Source organism: Haliotis asinina, chromosome 8, assembly GCF_037392515.1.
Source record: "Haliotis asinina isolate JCU_RB_2024 chromosome 8, JCU_Hal_asi_v2, whole genome shotgun sequence".
Taxonomy (NCBI): Eukaryota; Metazoa; Mollusca; class Gastropoda; order Lepetellida; family Haliotidae; genus Haliotis; species Haliotis asinina.
Window position 1 is genome coordinate 6,380,588 of NC_090287.1, and position 19,223 is coordinate 6,399,810.

At 41.1% G+C, this 19,223-nt stretch overlaps 1 protein-coding gene across 1 annotated transcript; it reads right to left on the reverse strand.

The window, feature by feature from the left end:
- Positions 1 to 1,689: 1,689 nt before the first annotated feature.
- On the reverse strand, positions 1,690 to 17,559 carry LOC137293957 (uncharacterized). The gene is made up of 12 exons (XM_067824857.1): positions 17,475 to 17,559; positions 16,692 to 16,901; positions 14,554 to 14,761; positions 13,551 to 13,651; positions 9,425 to 9,630; positions 8,833 to 9,001; positions 8,185 to 8,356; positions 7,914 to 8,011; positions 7,221 to 7,365; positions 5,181 to 5,263; positions 3,742 to 3,907; positions 1,690 to 2,406 (listed from the first exon to the last, which is right to left on the reverse strand). The coding sequence occupies exons 2-12, from the start codon at positions 16,788 to 16,790 to the stop codon at positions 2,261 to 2,263; spliced, it is 1,593 nt and encodes a 530-aa protein (XP_067680958.1). The 5' UTR covers positions 16,791 to 16,901; positions 17,475 to 17,559; the 3' UTR covers positions 1,690 to 2,260.
- Between the last annotated feature and the right edge of the window lie 1,664 nt (positions 17,560 to 19,223).

Here is a 19,223-nt window from a genome sequence, read left to right on the forward strand (position 1 = left end):
TTACATTGCGTGCACACATACATACCTATACAAGCCTACTTCTAAGCTCGTCTGTTACATTGCGTGCACACATACATACCTATACAAGCCTACTTCTAAGCTCGTCTGTTACATTGCGTGCACACATACATACCTATACAAGCCTACTTCTAAGTAAAGTAACTAATATCAACCAGGGATATAGCGACGATCCGATAAGCCGCATCTAACAGTACAGAGAATCCTTTACAATTTACATCTTGAAGTAACGGTCTGGTCAAAATCATGAAGCAAGGACAAATATTAGTGTCCCATCAGTGACATTACACGGAGAAACTAATTTATTGAAACTTCACAAAAAAAACCCTTAAGTGATTCAGTCACACATTCAACACGCCGTTTATCAAATGGCAGCCATGACATGTGATGTATGTTCTTATAAAGGATCTCCTGTTGCTGGCACGTTAACCGGTGATGAAATACAACTAATCTATTACTATGGCATTTACAATTAACACCAAAATATTTGGAAGAGAGGCTGTGAAAATAAAAAGTTGCTATCAAGACTCCAGTTGCCTTTTCACTCCAGTAAATAATGCAAAGGGAACACAATTACTGTCACTGTCTGAATTGTCTTCATCTGCGTAGTAGAGCGTTGGTACTGGTATCAGTGCATACATTCCCACGTGGTCCAAGTGATACCGTTACATTTACATGTTTGACTACAAGTGAATGTCTGGAAATGCACACATTTTCATGTATGACTACAAGTGAATGTCTGGAAATGCACACATTTATATGTATGACTACAAGTGAATGTCTGGAAATGCACACATTTTCATGTTTGACTACAAGTGAATGTCTGGAAATACACACATTTATATCGCTGTCTTGATAACCAGTAGGATATAGCTGAGCCACGTGACCCAACCTTAACCTGGTGTAACATGAGACGTTCGCTGACATGTTGCCAGTAAACTATACTCTGAACACGAAGGATTTAAATACTTTCAGTAACACCATATCTATAGGGGTAAATGAGACTGTTTTGGATTTGGGTTCCTTTCTGTATAGTGTAAGTAACACCTTTACATAGAGTAAAAATACCAATCGGTGTCATTTAGATTTGTACATACCAATGTTTCGAACCATGAACAGGAATAAAAATACTATAATAGACATAATCCAGAATTCAAACCGTTTTGAAACCAAACCCCGTTGCTCGCCCCTTACATTAAACATAGGATGCTCAAAGTGGATTCTACCTCGGATCTCTACAGGTGGGCACATCTCCAAATGTAACGTATGTGTTGTGTCACCACTTGTAGTTGTGTCACGTGTGTTGTGTCACCACTTGTAGTTGTGTCACATATGTGTTGTGTCACCACTTGCAGTTGTGTCACATATGTTTTGTGTCACCACTTGTAGTTGTGTTACATATGAGGTGACTATATTGATCTTATAACCTGTAAGTTGGTAGTTTGTGTTATAGCATCTCACCGTGGTGGAATCTTACTCAGAATATCTGTCACTGGGCCAGATTCGATCTTTTACAGGATGTCGTAAAATGCATATGTGAACAATAGAAAGTATCCACGAATGTTTGACGGTGTCTAAACTTGAAACATGAAACGTTTATTGAGGAGATGAACTAGCAAACAAACAAATCTAATCTGGCCAAGTCGGCACGCAAAGAAAGCAAGAAGGAACTAACACCAACATGTTTTATTTCGGGAGAAAAATCAAGGAATATTAAGAATATCCCCAAGGTTTTCGTTTGTTGAAGAGACTTTTTACGTCTCTTAGCCAGAGCTAATGGGCCTTAGATGCAAAGGAAAGGTCCTCCTATAGTTAATGGACCTTTACAAACGTTATGGTTCATGAGAGAGGCATGGTACAATATAGGCGCGATACTTTCAAACAATTTTTAGCTTCCAACTCATCATGAATAAATGTCGTAGATATGTAAAGTAGAATAAACAATATTTACATACAACCCATACCTGCTGTACATTAAAATGTTTTTAACTAAACTCGTAAATTCAAAACAATGACAAGTAATCTCATATCATCATCATCATCATCATCATCATCATCATCATCATCATCACCATCATCTCTTTCCTCAAAGTGTGGATGATTCCATTGATACGAACATCCCATGATCCTGCAAAACGATCTTAGCACTAAGGCGTTCGTAACTTCATTATCTCAACATCTTAACCGTGACTTACTCCAGTCGTTCCCTAGGATCATTTTTAGCTGAAGCCAGAACTTCCAGTTAACTATGATTCAGTATGGGATTCGGAATAATGTCTCCGTCCATCTGCCGAAGTAACCTCCTGAGGATCTTCCCACTCGGACTTTTGGGTATTTTCGAGAGAAACGTCACTCCCCCGCGCAATCGTTTCGTCACAGAGACTTTACCTGCAACAGGGATTATGACTGTGACAACTTCGATCTAAATAAAAAACACGAAAGAAAATGATATAGAACTAAGAATGATTCCTGGGTCATTTGTAGCAGGAACCAACGACCAACCTTATACATTTTAGCAAAGGAAAGAATACTTCTCCATTAAAATCGGGCAAAGTTTAATGCTCGCTGGTTGTTTAACACCGCACACATTCATAGTACAGCCAAAGGACGGAAGCATCGACTCTTGACCAGACAACCCAATGAGTGGTGTGGCAAGCATCAACCCTTAATCAGTCGCCAATGAGTTGCTGAATTGTTTGAGCGGCATTCTTGGAGAACAACATTTTAAGCCACACTTGGGGCATATCAAATCGTTCTTCGCCTCCATTCCTGCTTCCTGAGTCAGGGCACAAGAATAGGCAGAAATATCATATTAGCTAATTTTACCATTAAACAGTCATGTTATGGTATGATTATTTATCTTATCTGCCGCCGTTAGAATTTTCGTAACATTTATTCTAAAACAAAAACACTTCTGACGTAGCGGGTGAATGAAAGCAGGTATTCCATATGGCGGACATGTGATCCAACAAATATATCTTGAGTTCACTGCCCTTTACCTTCACTCCCTTGAACAGGAAGCTGGCAGCTAGGGTTAACGGAGACGAAAAATGTTACAATATGGCGCTTGGCACTGATATTTTATTTGAAGAATTGTTACATATGAGGTTAGATATATGAGCGAACAACCCTATGAGGAAATGGCTGTCTGACTTTGATGATGGCGATGTTTTATTTTGACATTAAAGTATTTTTTAAGCGCAAGTGAGGGAAGTACGTTGCCAAACTTTGCTTGTTTCGTTCGCATGTAGGAAGACTTGTAAGTTTTCTCTTTGTTGCGGTATAGTGCCGAAGGTGATGTTGTACAAAGGGATTAAGATGATCGTGCATTAATGGCTTATGACCTACAATACCTTGACATAGGCTCATTGGCAAACAAGGATAACTTGGAACGCGAAGAAAGCGTTTACGAGAAGTAGGCGGTGCAAACCCGTTTGGTTTGTGAAAGGGAGAGATGCACGTGTAGAGATGAGGATGAATTCTTTATTCCGCGCATAGCTGCTGAGACTGGCTACGCGCTTGAGCCATCACACTGCACGTGGGGACGCGAACAACTTGGGGCCCCATCGCTTACAATGGCAAGCGACAGTGGGTGGCACATGCTAATACGGATCAATTTTCAGTTCGGTGCTCATCCTTGTTTGCCAGTACTGTAGTCAGAGCGTTAAACTGGCTTTGTACAAGAGCAGCCGAGCATGTAAAATACACGGTAATAAAACTTACTTCTAACATATTCTTGAAGCTCTTGTCCAGTCACTTCCGATCCAGGCTTTGTGACAATAAACGCTTTCGGCAACTCCCCTGCTTCTCCATCCGGGATGCCGACTACACCAACGTCAGCCACATCGGGATGACTCAGCAGAACGTTCTCCAGCTCCGCAGGCGCCACCTAACGGTCGAAAATAAACTTCATGTGAAACAAACTTCGCGGTGGTTAGTCGGCAACACTTGACATCTTCCAGGACACAAACCGATGAAATGGAAAATGTATGTTGAAGTACACTGCAACAGACGTATTTTATCAGCAAAACGACATTGTAACAATAAACTGTGACGTAGTGGTGACCACTGCAGACGGTACGCACGATACAGGAAGGTCAAGGCCATTCCACACAGAGGTCGGTTGGATCATATGCCAACAGCACTAAATCGTCTGGTCATTGAATTGGTTCACGTGATGTGGAAGCTGATGACGTCACCGTCAGCATTCGATTGTGTAGGCGAATAACCAGAGTATAGCGATCCTCATGTGACAGTGGGACGTCCACTTCTGGCCAGTCATACTGACACGGTTAAACAGCCGAAATATGGTTTGTCTTGTGCAGCCCCATGTCCTTGCAATATGGCTGTTGGAAGTACCCATTTGTGACACTCATGTGGACTATTCTAGTGGCGCCGAGGTCAGTAATTGAATTTTCTCGTCAGATTTTTGTCAAGTGATTGTTCAGTCTTCACGACAAACATATTTTATACCCTCTGTACAAACATTACTCGTGCACGGAACAACAATTACAATTTTGCGAAACTTCGTTCAGCACACGTTCAAATGTGTTTGGTTGCATTTTGACCAAAGAAACATGATGGTTGCGTTCTATACAAGCAGTGTTCTTCAATAATTTTACTAGTTACAAAACATATTTGGGATTGCAGCAACAATTACACCCGCATGCTTTCTTTTGCTCGTGAGGTTATCCTTACATATCCATATCCTTACACGTCAACAATAAAACATATTGAAAGCAGTGAGGTTTTAGAGAGTGTAATACTATGTCTAAAAGATATTTGATCTTTAATATAAGGCTCCTAAATTATGACCTGTCACGTGCAAGTGATGTGATCTCGAGATACAAGGGTGTCCAACATGTACGGTATTGTGGTAAGTCGAATTACACAGGGGTAGTAGAGAAACAGGCTTACTTCACTACACTCGCAATGCTTTGTTAGCAAGAAAAGCAAGTATCGAATGATACATACAGCTGGGGTATTGCAGACTGTGGCGTTAAGTAACAGACAAAACTAACATACTGAACAGCAAAAGAAACGCAGCTCTGTTTTTTGTCAATTGTTTTCAAATTGAAGACATAAACACGAACGGTTGCTTTTATGAGAATTCATTTTTTCGACACTTGCGTTTCTTTTGCTGTTCAGTATATGATAGATACCTGGAACCCTTTGTACTTGATGAGCTCTTTCAGACGATCCACAATGAACAGGATTCCCTCATCGTCCATGTGGCCAATATCACCTATATAAACATAGTACATGTGAATATTCGCTGCTGTAATTAAAACAAATAACCCCGATTCCTACATGAGTAAAACCATGTGATTCACCACATGGGTAAAATGAATGTGTGAAGCCCATTTCTGGTGTTTCCCGTCGTGATATTGCTGAAATATTTTTCTAAAATAAGTGTTAAACTACACTCACTAACATAAAAGAGATGGTTTTCAGACACCCCGGTTCTTCGCGCGGCACTGTATCCACTAGGCTATGTGAGATCTTGGCCAGTAATTGATACGTAGCATCCGTATGATTTGGAACATGTGATGGGGACAACGCCGTGAAAGCATGCATACACAATGCTTTTTAGAAAGTGGTCAAATATAACATATGTTACAGTTTCGCAATACGAGGGTAAAGTACAGATTCTAGTGCTTTTGTTGGGTTGAGTCCCATACGGGATTTGAACCCACGCTTTCAGCGTCAGGTTCTAATCAGCCACCCACGAGGTGAAGGCCGCGGTGACTGATGAGCGGTTTAGGTGGCTGACTTTGTTTGAAAGGGATATGGTCCCTGACTCTGAGGTTATGGGTTCGCGTCCTGTATGGGACAAGAGTACATGTACAAAAGTAGAGGAAAATGTGATCCCAAATTAAACATACGAGGGGATGTCAATAAGTTTTGAGCCTTGCATAGAAAAACACAAAATATTGGTATGAACCACATTTATTTTTCAACATAGTCCCCTTGTGAGTCAAGACACTTGTTCCATCTTTTCTGCCAGGCGCTGATGCCATCTCTGTAGAAAGCGCCATTTTGGTCAATAAGCTCATTATCATCCTGAAATCTACGACCACGCAAGTGTTTCGCTGAGATTTGGGAACAGATGGTAATCACTTGGAGCCAGGTCTGGAGAGTAGGGGGATGCGGCAAGATTTCGTACCCGCATACCTGGACAGCAGCGGCTGCAACACGAGAGGTATGTACTGGAGCATTGTCTTGATGTAGAAGAATACCACGTCTGATCTTGCCCCGTCGCTTCTCCTTGATTGACTGTCGCACTTGCCTCAACAAGTTAGCGTAATATTCCCCATTCATTGTTCTTCCTTTTGGTAAGTAGTCTATGTGGATGACGCCTCTGCTATCCCAGAAGACTGTCGCCATTACCCTCTGCACTGATCTGGAGGCTTTGAACTTTTTGGTCCTGGGAGAAGTGACATGTTTCCATTCCATGGATTCTTGTTTGCTCTCAGGATCAAAGTGGTGGATCCAGGTTTCATCACAGGTTACTAGCCTAAGGTGAAAATCTTCTGGATTCTTGTTGTATCTGGTTAGCATGGAGCTGCTTATGGTGACCCTTGTTTGCTTCATTTCATCTGTAAGCATTCTTGGTACCCATCTTGCGCACACCTTTGACATGACGAGATATTCATGAGGAATTGTCTCGATGGATCCGTGTGAAATGCATGTGGTCTCCTCTAACTCGTGGAGTGTGATTTGACGATTTTCCAGCACAAGTCTATGCACTCTGTCAATGTTTTCCTGACTAGTACTTGTTGTTGGGCGACCTGGACGGGGTCATCTTCAAGACTCTCTCTACCATGCATAAATTCATTAACCCATCGTTTGATGATAGCAGATGAAGGGGAAGACTTCCCATAAACTGCTGAAAGCCTTTCTTCAATGTTCGTCGCCGAGTTTCCTTCAAGAACTAAAAACTTAATTACTGCTCTATACTCAGTTTTATTCACTTTCGCTGCCGTGAGGGGGTCTCTTTCTGTCAATGTGAGCTGTTCAATAACTTTTGACAGTAGGATACCAAAACTTATATATCACATCAGCTACACCCCAAGTTTCAATATCGTGCCATAGGCTGTGACGCCTGGGTATGAAAAATGCTCAAGGCTCAAAACTTATTGACATCCCCTCGTATGTTGCGTCATGAAAGCAAACCTGATTTACTGACAATGTAGATTCACCTGTTTTGATCCAGCCGTCGCCATCAAAGATGGCGGCTGTCGCTCCAGGGTTGAACTTGTAACCTTTCATCGCAGATGGGCTTCTCAGACAAACCTCGCCGTCGACATTGGCGGGGACAGGCTTCCCTGTCTCCACGTCCACTATCTGCAGAGGAAAACCCTGACGTATAACGCCCTACAGATATTGATGGTGGGTGGATAGATTTGGGAGTGTTTGAACTCCTAGCAAGTCTTAGGAGGAGCAGTAGTAGGAAAGTGAGAAAGAAAACCAGCAGAATCCAGGGTTTGGAACACCTCTCGTAACACGGTGGCTGATGGCGTTCTAAAACATTAGCTAAGTATCATACGTACACATTGAAATATTGTTTAGTTATACGCTATCGTTTTGGATGGGAGAAAGACAATTAGAAAAAGATGTTTGAGGGCATAATAGTTAGATATACAATTACGAAACGTAACTTTCTAATACATAATTGACCTAATGCATAAACGTATAGCAGTATGACATTATCACATATCTATATTCAATAATAGGCACGCATTTCCAGCATTAACCATCACCAGTGTGTACCAATCCTGTCCGACACACGCCTTGATCAACCAGAGATGATCATTGTCCGAGGCCACATTTCATCTCCTGATAATAAAGATCTGATTTAACAGGGTCACTTGAGAAATGACACAACAGCATACCTTACACTCGGCGCGGGGAAGGAGGTAGCCAGCAGACCCAAACTTGTGTTTTCCTCCGTGTGAGAGGTGTGTCACCTGCACCTCCGTCATCCCGTACACTGAAACATCACACACGACCATTATAGCAACACTACTATACAGGAAGCCAGGATTAACCTTTATTTCCCAATCCTTCATATTTCCGTTCCGGATACGTTTCGTCTCATCAACTCCAATAAAATACGAAGGAAGAGATTCAGGAAAGGTATTTGAGGCAAAAAGCAAAGCGTACCTTGTGTTATGTATGTCAAGTGAAACATCACCAGAATTTTCGCCTCAATATCTGTGCTCAGAGGTGCAGCTCCGCAGAAGATTTTTTGCACAAAGGTCAGGTCATACTGTGAGATGTTTGGAAGGTTGGTTATGACAACCAGGACGGGCGGAACCACGTGCAGCACCGTTGCCTGGATACAGCAGACAATAAATGTATTAATGTATTAATCATCTCTACTCTGTACCAATCCTTTTCGTGTTTGAAAACGGTATAAGTATCTACACCGAAACGTCGCTATTGCACAATAAAGGTGATCATCCATAAAGACTTGTTTTTCCTATTGAAAATGACATCACATTCCAATTTGTACTCTGCTTCTATGTAATGGCCACGTCATTTTACTACTATCTGTGTCGGACTTGCATGCACACTGTTAATGCCATCTGGCCGAGATTTTTTCCATGTCCGTTTCCTTTTTCAGTTTGTGTATTCCACGAATAGGAACAAGTCGCACACTGGGTTCCTAACCCTCTCTGAAAGACATTCAGCAGATTCAAGAAAGCTGTATAATGATATCAGAATGAATTTAATTGCTTCCATTTCATAGTCCTCAGAAGTTTATACCCTCCAGCACTCTCCACCCCATAATATACTGGCGGTATTCACCTTATGCTTTTGTATGTTGTTGAGGTACTCATGGATGTCGAATTTGGACATTATGATGCTCCTCGCCCCGCTGTACAGGCCGGCTGAGATGACAGGGCCCAGTCCGTAGATGTGGAAGAATGGAAGGAATACCAAGTACGTGTCATTTTTCGTCAGCTCACCTGAAGACCTGGTAACAGACAAACAATACCTTGTGTCTAGTCAAGCAATATCATATCACGTCAGCTTCAAGTTGAGGGAGAGACCAAGACAGCATATTGGGGGAAATATTAGTCGGGCTTTGATCTTGATAAACGAAGGATAGAAAATATGCGATTCAATTACAACATCAACGGATCCTGATACATCTAAGGGCCCTAGCACTGAAAAAGGTGTCTTCAAATACTAGGCAGGCTGTGCGCCCCGAGGAAGCGAAATATTGAGACAGAAAACATTTACACATTATGCAGCTGGGCGAGGCGATACCATTTACGTGCTGAAAATGTGTACCCGTATGAGTACATGGTCGTTGAAGTTAAAAAAAACCCACGTTCTTAAATACAGATCAACTACACAAACAGGGATGTTATCCTTTAACGAGTGATATACTTACAGAACCTGTAATACATTAGAAACCATGGCATAGTGGGTCAGCTGAACCCCTTTGGGCTTCCCCGTCGTTCCGCTCGAAAACAAAATGGCAACGACGTCATTTTCAGGGTCAATGTCAGGATCACTGATTGGCTCGTCAGAGATATCAGGGGAGATAAGCGAGGAGAAACTTGTGCATCCTTCCGCCTTTCCAAATACAATAATCTTCTGAAAAGTTAAGGATCAAGTATTTATCAGTGTTTCGTTTGAAACGTCAAATTATGAAATCAGAATTAAAGTACAATAAAGTTGTTACTACTTTTGTTTTCTACTCGCTTTACTGAAGCAAAGATAACATGATCCATAGCAACGCGCATGAGCATGGATGAAATAGAGTCGGCATGCTTAATTGTGTTAACAGTAGATCAACATATATTATTCATGGACAATATTACATTAGTGAGTGAGTCTCGTTTTACGCCGTATTCAGCAATATTCCAGGTATATGGCGCGGTGTGTAAATAATCGGAACAGACAATCCAGTGATCAACAGCAGGAGCATCGATCTGCGCAACTGGGAAACGAAGACATGTGTCAACCATGTCAGCGAGTCTGACCACCCGATCCCGTTAGTCGCCTCTTACAACAAGCGTAGTCGCCTTTTATAGCAAGCATGACGGCCTCAAGGTCTACTCTACCCCGGGACCTTCACGGGTCTAAAATTACATTAACGTAATTAAGCTGTGAGGCGTATTCGTCAAAATGTTAACATTTGTTCACTGAAAGCATATACAGGTACTAAGTCGGGTCTCATCATTCAGGATTAACGTATTTCAAACATCACTTCGTTTTTCTGATTCGTAGCATTAACTATAGGATTCTTGTCACTGTATGACGTCATCAACTGATGTTGTAGACCGTGATCCAAGCACGGAAATGAACATTTTTATCCATTTACAATAGCAAAACTAATACACAGGCATTGTACGTGTTTCCTATTGACTGAACCTTTATTGATCATCATACAAAATTGCAAAGACTTAAAGTGATGCCTGTTTGTTTTCCAAACTGACCCCATGCTTACCTACAATCAAGAACTTGTGGTAATGTCATTTTCATCGCTTGAACATGCACAGTATTTACTGTCTAGATTGTCGGGTGTCCAAAACAACGAGGTTTTTCTTTGTACAGGTACTGATAAAACTGATAGGTAGCCACATGTGTGCCACGGAAAGGGATATTGGAACTCTTTGAGTTTGACCACAGCGGCGTAACGATACGGCAATACGAGATTGACCTGCAGTACGAGATTCATGACCCGACATATCGATTTACAACTACTGTACCGCAATACGAGATTCACGATACAAAACGCCGATTTATAACTACTGTATCACAATACAAGATTCACGATGCAAAACATCGATTTATAACTATTGTATCACAATACGAGATTCACGATACAATAAATCGATTTATAACTGTTATATCACAATTCAAGATTCTAGTTGCAATACATCGATTTATAACTATTCAATCACACTACAAGGTTCACGATACAAACCATTAATTCATAACAATTGTATCACAATTCAAGATTCACGATACAAAACATCGATTACATAATTATTGCATCACAATACAAAATTCACGATACAAAACATCGATTTATAACTATTGCATCACAATACAAGATTCACGATACAAAACATCGATTCATAACTATTGTATCACAATACGAGATTCACGATACAATAAATCGATTTATAACTGTTATATCACAATACAAGATTCACGATACAAAACATCGATTTATAACTATTGTATCACAAAACAAGATTCACGATACAAAACATCGATTTATATTGTATCACTATACCTACGATCCATTGCATTTCAAGATTTTTTTTGTTTTATGAGCACCTGTTATACTGTTATACATAAACTACGGGGCAAAAGGAAGTTATCACCGACTTCACCTGACCAGTATACATAAACAAGGGCGTATGTGAGATTTGCAATAATAATTTATATACAGAATTCATTTTCCAATAATTTGACATAAAGTCCATTTTATTGCTGGTCCTACATTTGCTGCAATTCATTAGGAAAGAGTCAAGGGGTCATTCACGTCAAGGGGAGTTCATTCAAAAAATGCATACAGAATCTCACAATGAGACAGACATCTGGGAGAATAGCAGGTATGAACACCAAACACGCCAACACATCCCACAAATCAAAGAGTCTATTCAAGGTCCAGTCGGTTTTCTGGACCTGGCACACGGTGTCTCAGCTGACCACCACATCGACCCTAAAGATGTTCAATGGGTTTCATGTAAGAAGAACGCGCTAGCCAAGACAACAAGACAACACGTTGATATTAACATTGTAGTGGTCTTTTGGTCTTGCGTTGTCGTGCTGCAAAATGATTCCTCATGGTTGATGTCGAATAAAGGGCAACACAAATGATCTCAACACTTCATCCTTGCATTGCTGGGCATTCAGATTTCCTTGCATGATGATCGGTATTGTTCCCTCGTCACAAATTCCACCCCATATCACAGGACCTCCATTCTCTTCCCACAGAGGTTACTTGTCACATCTTCCTACCTAACCTCTGTTCTAATACGACCCTTTCATGGTGCGAGTGTTCAAGACACGTGATTGGAGGCAATCAGATTTAGTTGTGCAATCAGCGACCTTGTTTCAAAAGTGATCGTTCGCAAGATCTCGGTAATTTCCGGATGCATCGTGAACACTAGAGCTTCCCGAGCTCCATACTCAAATGTTTCTCCTAAACAAAACTCAGTCATGTCGTATTTGTTTCTCCACATTGCTTGCATTTGTCAAGTTGAATCTAGTTCGATGTAATACGTGTTCTGATTGGACAGAGAAAGGGAGATAAATCTGCTGCCATTTTTTGCCTCTAGGGGATGTTATGAGAACCGCGAAATATGGCCGTATTAGAACAGAGGTTCGTAGGAAGATATGACAAGTAACCTCTGTGGGAAGAGAATGCGGGACCTCCTGAAACGGGCGAACCTCTTAACAGCAGTTTGGCGCCAGTCGCTCTCCTCTACGTCGAAAGAATCGACCTCTGCCATCGTTTTACGAACAGACTGAGCAAACTTTCATCTGTAAAGAGCTCTCTCTCTCCCACTCGACTCGCTGCTACTGACATACAGTTTGTGCCCATTGCAGTCTAAGCTGAAGGTGTAGGAGGGTCATGGCCAAAACTGGGGAGGTAGGCTCGAACATCAGCCATACCAAGTCGCCGAAGGATTGTTCGTCTGCTGATGGTGTGTACTAGTGTTGTCGCCGGCGTTGATATCGCCCTCACGTATCTGTGGAGCTGAATATGCCGGATATAGCGGTCTTCGGCCGGTGTCGTAACTTTTTGTCTTCCGGAACTTGGGCGGTCTTGGGTCTAGTCTGCTTGCCGGTAGCAGATTATTAATTTGGCCAGGCTGTAGATGAAGATTCTTGCCAGCTGACGTTGTGAAGCCCCGATATTAGCCATGTCAGAGATCATATACCGATTGCCTCGTTGCGCTTGAGCAAGTGTTGGTTTTTCCGGTTATTACATGATTGCTTTGGCCTATCTTGGGATTTATGCCACAATCATGCACGTTCATTTGGACCAATATTCTACAATTGCCTTTTTCACATATTAAATGCACGATCCGTTTGGAGGTTTCCGGCAGTTGTGTTGTTATCGGGACCAAATTGCGTTTGGGAGGATATTTTCTGCTTTCTTTCAAACTTGTACCCGCACTTTGGTTTTTTCCTATACCATTACTTTAAAGGTGATAAGTGTCTTTTGCCTGGCTGGTAGTGTTCATTACTTGCACGTACTCTAGCTTAGCACTCAGACCTATGATTCAATTGGAAACTAAGACCACTCTAGCTTCCTGAAAAATAACTACATAAAATGACCACTTCTACCAAGAGGCTATGCCTACACACTAATTTTGATGTTAAAGCAGCGTCAAGAACCTACAAAACCATTTGGTGAGTGACCAAAGCCCCCAAGGACGCCATTGGAAAATATACCTAGCCTTGAAGCTTAACAGTCTCCACCTAAAGTTGTATCTGGGTCTTATTTGAGACGAATGACGACACTCCAGATACCACGTGATGACACCTACCTTCACGAGATTGCCAGCAGCCGCTCTCACTGTTGGAAGTGAGGCTGGGAAGGTCACCACGAATTTACTCTTGCAGATCTCAATTGTATCCTTAAGTTCGGCTGAAAACAAACGAGATTTTAGGCCGTCAGTATAGTTTCATACATAAAAAATTGTTTCCGTTTATAAAAGGCAATTGTCAGAAATTCGAAATTACATCGCAATCTGCGAACTGGCTTCCACATTGACCGTCATTTCAGGAGGCACGTCGTTTACCCAAATTTCATAGACCTGGAGCCGGTTTCACAAAGACCTCTTACCGGTCCGACCTCGTAAAGCTGATGGTCATAGACCAGCTCTTACTTTCTTGCGTCATTTCACAAAGACCTCGTATATTTAGACTGTGACGTAAACAGCCCAAAATTTAGGAGCCCGATTCACCTGTCGTAAATACGTTAGGAGGTCGTAAACACTACCGGTACAAAGATGGCGTCAGCGATTATGGTACTGCAAGTGATTAAAACACGCTAACTGATAAAGCCTGTGAAATTCGACACTCTGGATGATCTTGACATGATGTCGAGACATAGATTCCCATGGTATGTTGCTTTCTAACTGTACAGAACGTTAAAGCGTTAAAGACCCACCATTTTGACACAATACAAAATAATGATCCACAAAATTATTTGGTGCACAGTATGATTTCAAATGTGACAACGGGATAATTATCATAATTATTTGATTTAAAAAGTAACATATAACCGATATCAGCTTTTATGATCTTACCAATGAAACGCTGCCGATGAACTTAGAATCGGCTGGGATGCTCCGATAGAAAATATACTCACACGAACACCTTCGTGCGCTTTCCGCCACACTGGATAGTGTATACAAAATCTCGTGTCGCGAAGGCCGGTATGATATTAGTCTTGACATATTTGAGGAGATGTGCCGTTTTATAACTAAATTCTTTCCAAATTGACGTTAGGCAGAGCTCACCCACCCATTCGAACAAATCACTCACTTGCATTGTAAGTTGGGTTTGTAGCATGTAAAATCCCGCCAAGGGAGGCAACTGCGTAGAAGACGATTGGATACTCCAAGACGTTATGGCTGAAGATGCAGAGAACGTCCCCCTTCTTGAATCCGAGATTGCGCAGCCCGCGGGCCAAACGACGTACTGTTGAGGCGACCTGTTCGTAGGACATCGAGCGACCGGTTGTGGCGTCCACCTTCAAACACATAAATCCTTCATCAGGTAGAGATTCCTTTCAGATAGATGGTCTTCTTATCAAAGGCGCTTAAGTGGCTGGTGATTTCTCCGACGTGCTATCGTATTTGACGTCTTGGGACTTTACTTATAACTTAATCAAAATCGATTATTTACAGACCAGCGTCAGAATGTAATAGCAAGTAATGGTAATAGTCCTCTTATATGGCGCTCGTATCCAGGCACATTGCCTGCACATTACCTGCGCTAGACACATTACTATTGACAGTCATAGGACACTAGCTTACTTTCCAATGTTGTTTTTTAACTCCCTGGAGATTAGACAGCCATGTTACCTGTTGAACGCAATGAACTAAACACTCAATTTGCCAGCACATCCTCACGGGTACCCATTTTACAGCTGAGACAATATGGATCGTTGTATCTTGTCCAAGGATACAATATGCCCATCTCGGAACCAAGGTGTTTCCACCGAGGATTGGTCCCGGGCCTTCAGCGTGATACGCAGAGAGCTTACCACTGCACTAGAATATTATTTAAGACAGCGTCAAACAAAGAGAAACACCGTTCTGTTGAATTAGCATGGATAGAAACTGTGCCGACTAATCGAAATCGTGGTCACGTTTTGTCACGTTATAAGAAGCATGACGTGAAGTCGTGTATCGAAAAGGACCTGTGTCACCATGTTTGCTTCGTTAAATGAAAAAAAAGTACATCTAATACTGAGTACAGTAAATTCAGATGATATGCAAGAGTTAACATAATTCTAATAATTAATAAAGTTTGGGTGGGTAATATCCGTTTTGTGATCGAAAACAGCTCATGATACATGTTGACCGAAAAGAGACTCCGTTTTGTTGATTTAAGTTTTGATCTTGAGAAGGCGATACAGGTGATAACACGAGAGAATGTGATCGCACGAGAGAGAGAGAGAGAGAGAGAGAGAGAGAGAGAGAGAGAGAGAGAGAGAGAGAGAGAGAGAGAGAGAGAGAGAGAGAGAGAGAGAGAGAGAGAGAGAGAGAGAGAGAGAGAGAGAGAGAGAGAGAGAGAGAGAGAGAGAGAGAGAGAGAGAGAGCGCAATAGCGCGAGGACAGAAACCGACATATTGTACAGACTGGCCGTCTTATGTTATCACTTTATCGGCTTTATTCAAGTAGAGCATTGGTCCCTAACGGCCACCATAATGAACGCTGAGTCCTCACCATGTCATGAACGTATTATCGTTATACAACTAAACTATATTAAGATATGTTTGACTGGATGGAAAAGGTATTTACATATTATACTTATACCAGTGTTATTCAACATGACTGGTGATGACTGGTGTGTGGCATGTAATCTGCATGTATACGATTTTCAATTTATAACAAACAGCTAGAAACAAACATTAACAAATGTGTGATGCAAGATGAGTGTCAAAATTAATGTTCTAAGTGATTTCTCGACCTTCTTGAAAAAAACGTCAAAGTCAAGAATGGGACCCCATGCACTGCATTGTGCATGTGAATATCATGCGTTGTGTTTAGGGGTGGTAATAGAGGGAAATGGTGGTGCGTTCATACGATGTCTGGCCTTGAAACGTTTGTTAACGTTTACACTTCCTGTCCAAATTTTTTGAAGAGCGTCTAATATACGTTACCTCTGTGATAGTGCTACGGTTAAACCGCCCCTGAACATTTAGGTTAGAATTAGCAATCAATGCTTGTCGTAAGAGACGACTAATGGAGTCGGGCGGTCAGGTTCGCTGAATTGGTTGGTGCGTGTTATCGAGACTGATACACATAATCACTTGGTTTTCTGGCCCAAACTCGACTGTTTACAGACCACTAACGTGTTGTTATAATACTGAAACATCAAACAAACAAATAAATAAACCTGCAAGTGCATTTTTTAAATTTATGCTCCTCAACCCTCTCATAATGAATACTCACCAAAGCTACTTTACTTTCATGCTGATCACACATCTCCGTCATGAATGTGCCCAGGGACACACGGGGCAGGTGAATTGTCTCTCCTTTTACTGACATCATCTTTAAATCTCTCACGTGTACTTCAGTGGAATGATATATTTCGGAGTTGCCGGGAATTATTCGTTATCGTTTTTTTTTGGTCAGAGTTGTGGCATAATCCGCTTGAGAAACCTGAAGGGGAAATGCACAACGCTCACTGACATTGTATAAAGGTTATTGTGAAACCACAGACACAGAAACAAAACACGCCAGAAACATTCAACATATTATTTGTTCCGTAACACGCCAGACACATTCAACAAAAGATCCGTTCTGTAATACGAGAGAAACATTCAACAAAACAGTGATTCTGTAACACGAGAGAAACATTCAACAGCATATTCGTTTTGTAATAGGACTGAAGCAAAACGACAGTATCAAAACACACGTTTTCTAACACGACAGAAACATTCAACACAACATCCATTTCATAAAACGACATATGAAAGTGTAGATGTGAAACACTGCCTCTTTACACTGGTGACCCGAGCCCATTGCTGTCCCCCGCTATGATATTGGTGGAACATTGCTGAAAGCGGCGTAAAACCATACTCACTCATTTACACTGATGTCCTTCAGTGAGAGAGAGAGATAGAGAGATAGATAAATAGACAGAGAGAGAGAAAGAGAGACAAAGAGAGAGAGAGAGAGAGAGAGAGAGAGAGAGAGAGAGAGAGAGAGAGAGAGAGAGAATGACTCACATACCTAAAAGTTTATTCCTGTCCAATGTAAGAATGCACGACATAGATGGCGCTCATGCCTCTCCCCTTTGACCCCAGGCCACACCCACCCCTCAGTCTCTACCTCCATCACACGTGATCACAGAGCCCTACAACCGGTTCTGACCGTAGATAACCAATACCTCATTACCTTATTGAGACTTGCATGGCAAACGTTATTGATAGTGCATTCAAATGGCACGTTGAACGACTCGACACACAAACAGTAATTGCTTTTTAAGCAGGTACGTTATCAAAATGGTTAATTTGTGACCATTTATTGACAATTTCGAGCAACTGTTTGACTCTGTATATTGTGTATCAATTAGAACCGTCAGCATTGATGGCACATTTATTGAACATTCTGATATTGGCGAGTGCGTATACAAAAGTATACAAAACATCAGTTTGAAGACAAATAGTATTTCGACATCAATACGCATTCGCAAACTCCAGGGAAAATGATGATGACATATCTACAACTGACATATTTTATTGGGCATAAGTCCCACATGTTGTGGATAGTTTACCACAACATATACATGCTGACGGACATTATACTCAAAGGAAAAATAAACCGTGCTTCTAGGTTTTCGAAAAATTTGAAAATTACAATAAATTTTAATTAAATCAAATTATCAAAAGGAATCTTCTGATGTCATATACATGTTGTATGTATTAGGGTGTTATGGTGAAATTTGTATAATTTGTATAAACATGCATTCAGTGCCTGAGACTGGAAAATTTGGGGGTGAGGGTGCAATATATAAAAATACCCAAAGCATTTATCAATGCAAAACAAAAACTGGAAATTTCTCTACATTTTCCGATGTTAAACATTATCACCTAAACTAATCTGTAGACATGTAGTATTATCTTACATCAGTTACGTTCTCAAAATTGCATTGCTGGTCTTCTCGCATCAAAACAATGTATCTTTATTGTTATTGTTATTATTACGCCGTTTATACTATGTGTGTAGGTTGTATGTGGTAACCTCGAACCACAGTCCTCGTGATCTGCAATTATCTATCAGCTTTGCATCAACCTGACATACATAGGCGAGCGGATATTTTTGGATAGTAGCTGTTGATTTAATTGTTTTTATTCTATCAGTAAACCCTTGAGGATACAGTCTTAACTTTCGAAAACTGAAAATCATATAAATATTATGCTTAATTGAATAATAAATCTGTTAATATACTGAGGGAAACTAATAAGGGAACATCAGTTCCAGGCAGTGTTCCTTTGTTTGTTTTCAAATTCTCACAAGCAGTGAATACAAGTGTGCTTTCATGTGTTCTCTTATTTGTTTATCTCAGTATATATGTGTGCATTTTTTCCCTTTATTTAGATAGGACTGGAGTTTTATTTTGATCACCCAGTAACGGAATGAAGACGTTTATTCAGTATAAAAACCACAGGCCCATGTACATTACATAACAAACACAGAACATACATACAGCCTGGTATGGTAACCCGTGAACATGGACTGTGGCCCTACCGAGCTATTCGGAAACCTTCGCATTGTTTACTTTTAGTGAAAGAAAAGTTAGACGTAATGGAGGTTACACAATAGAAGACATTCACCACGGAAACGGGATACGAACTGTTCGGCTGAGTGACACTTCATGGCATGTGCAACACAAAAAGTCTTGGAGGCACCTTAGTTAAAATTAAGAGGTTTAGTGAGAGAGTAGTGAGAGAGAGTGAAGCTGATTTCAAGAGCATCACG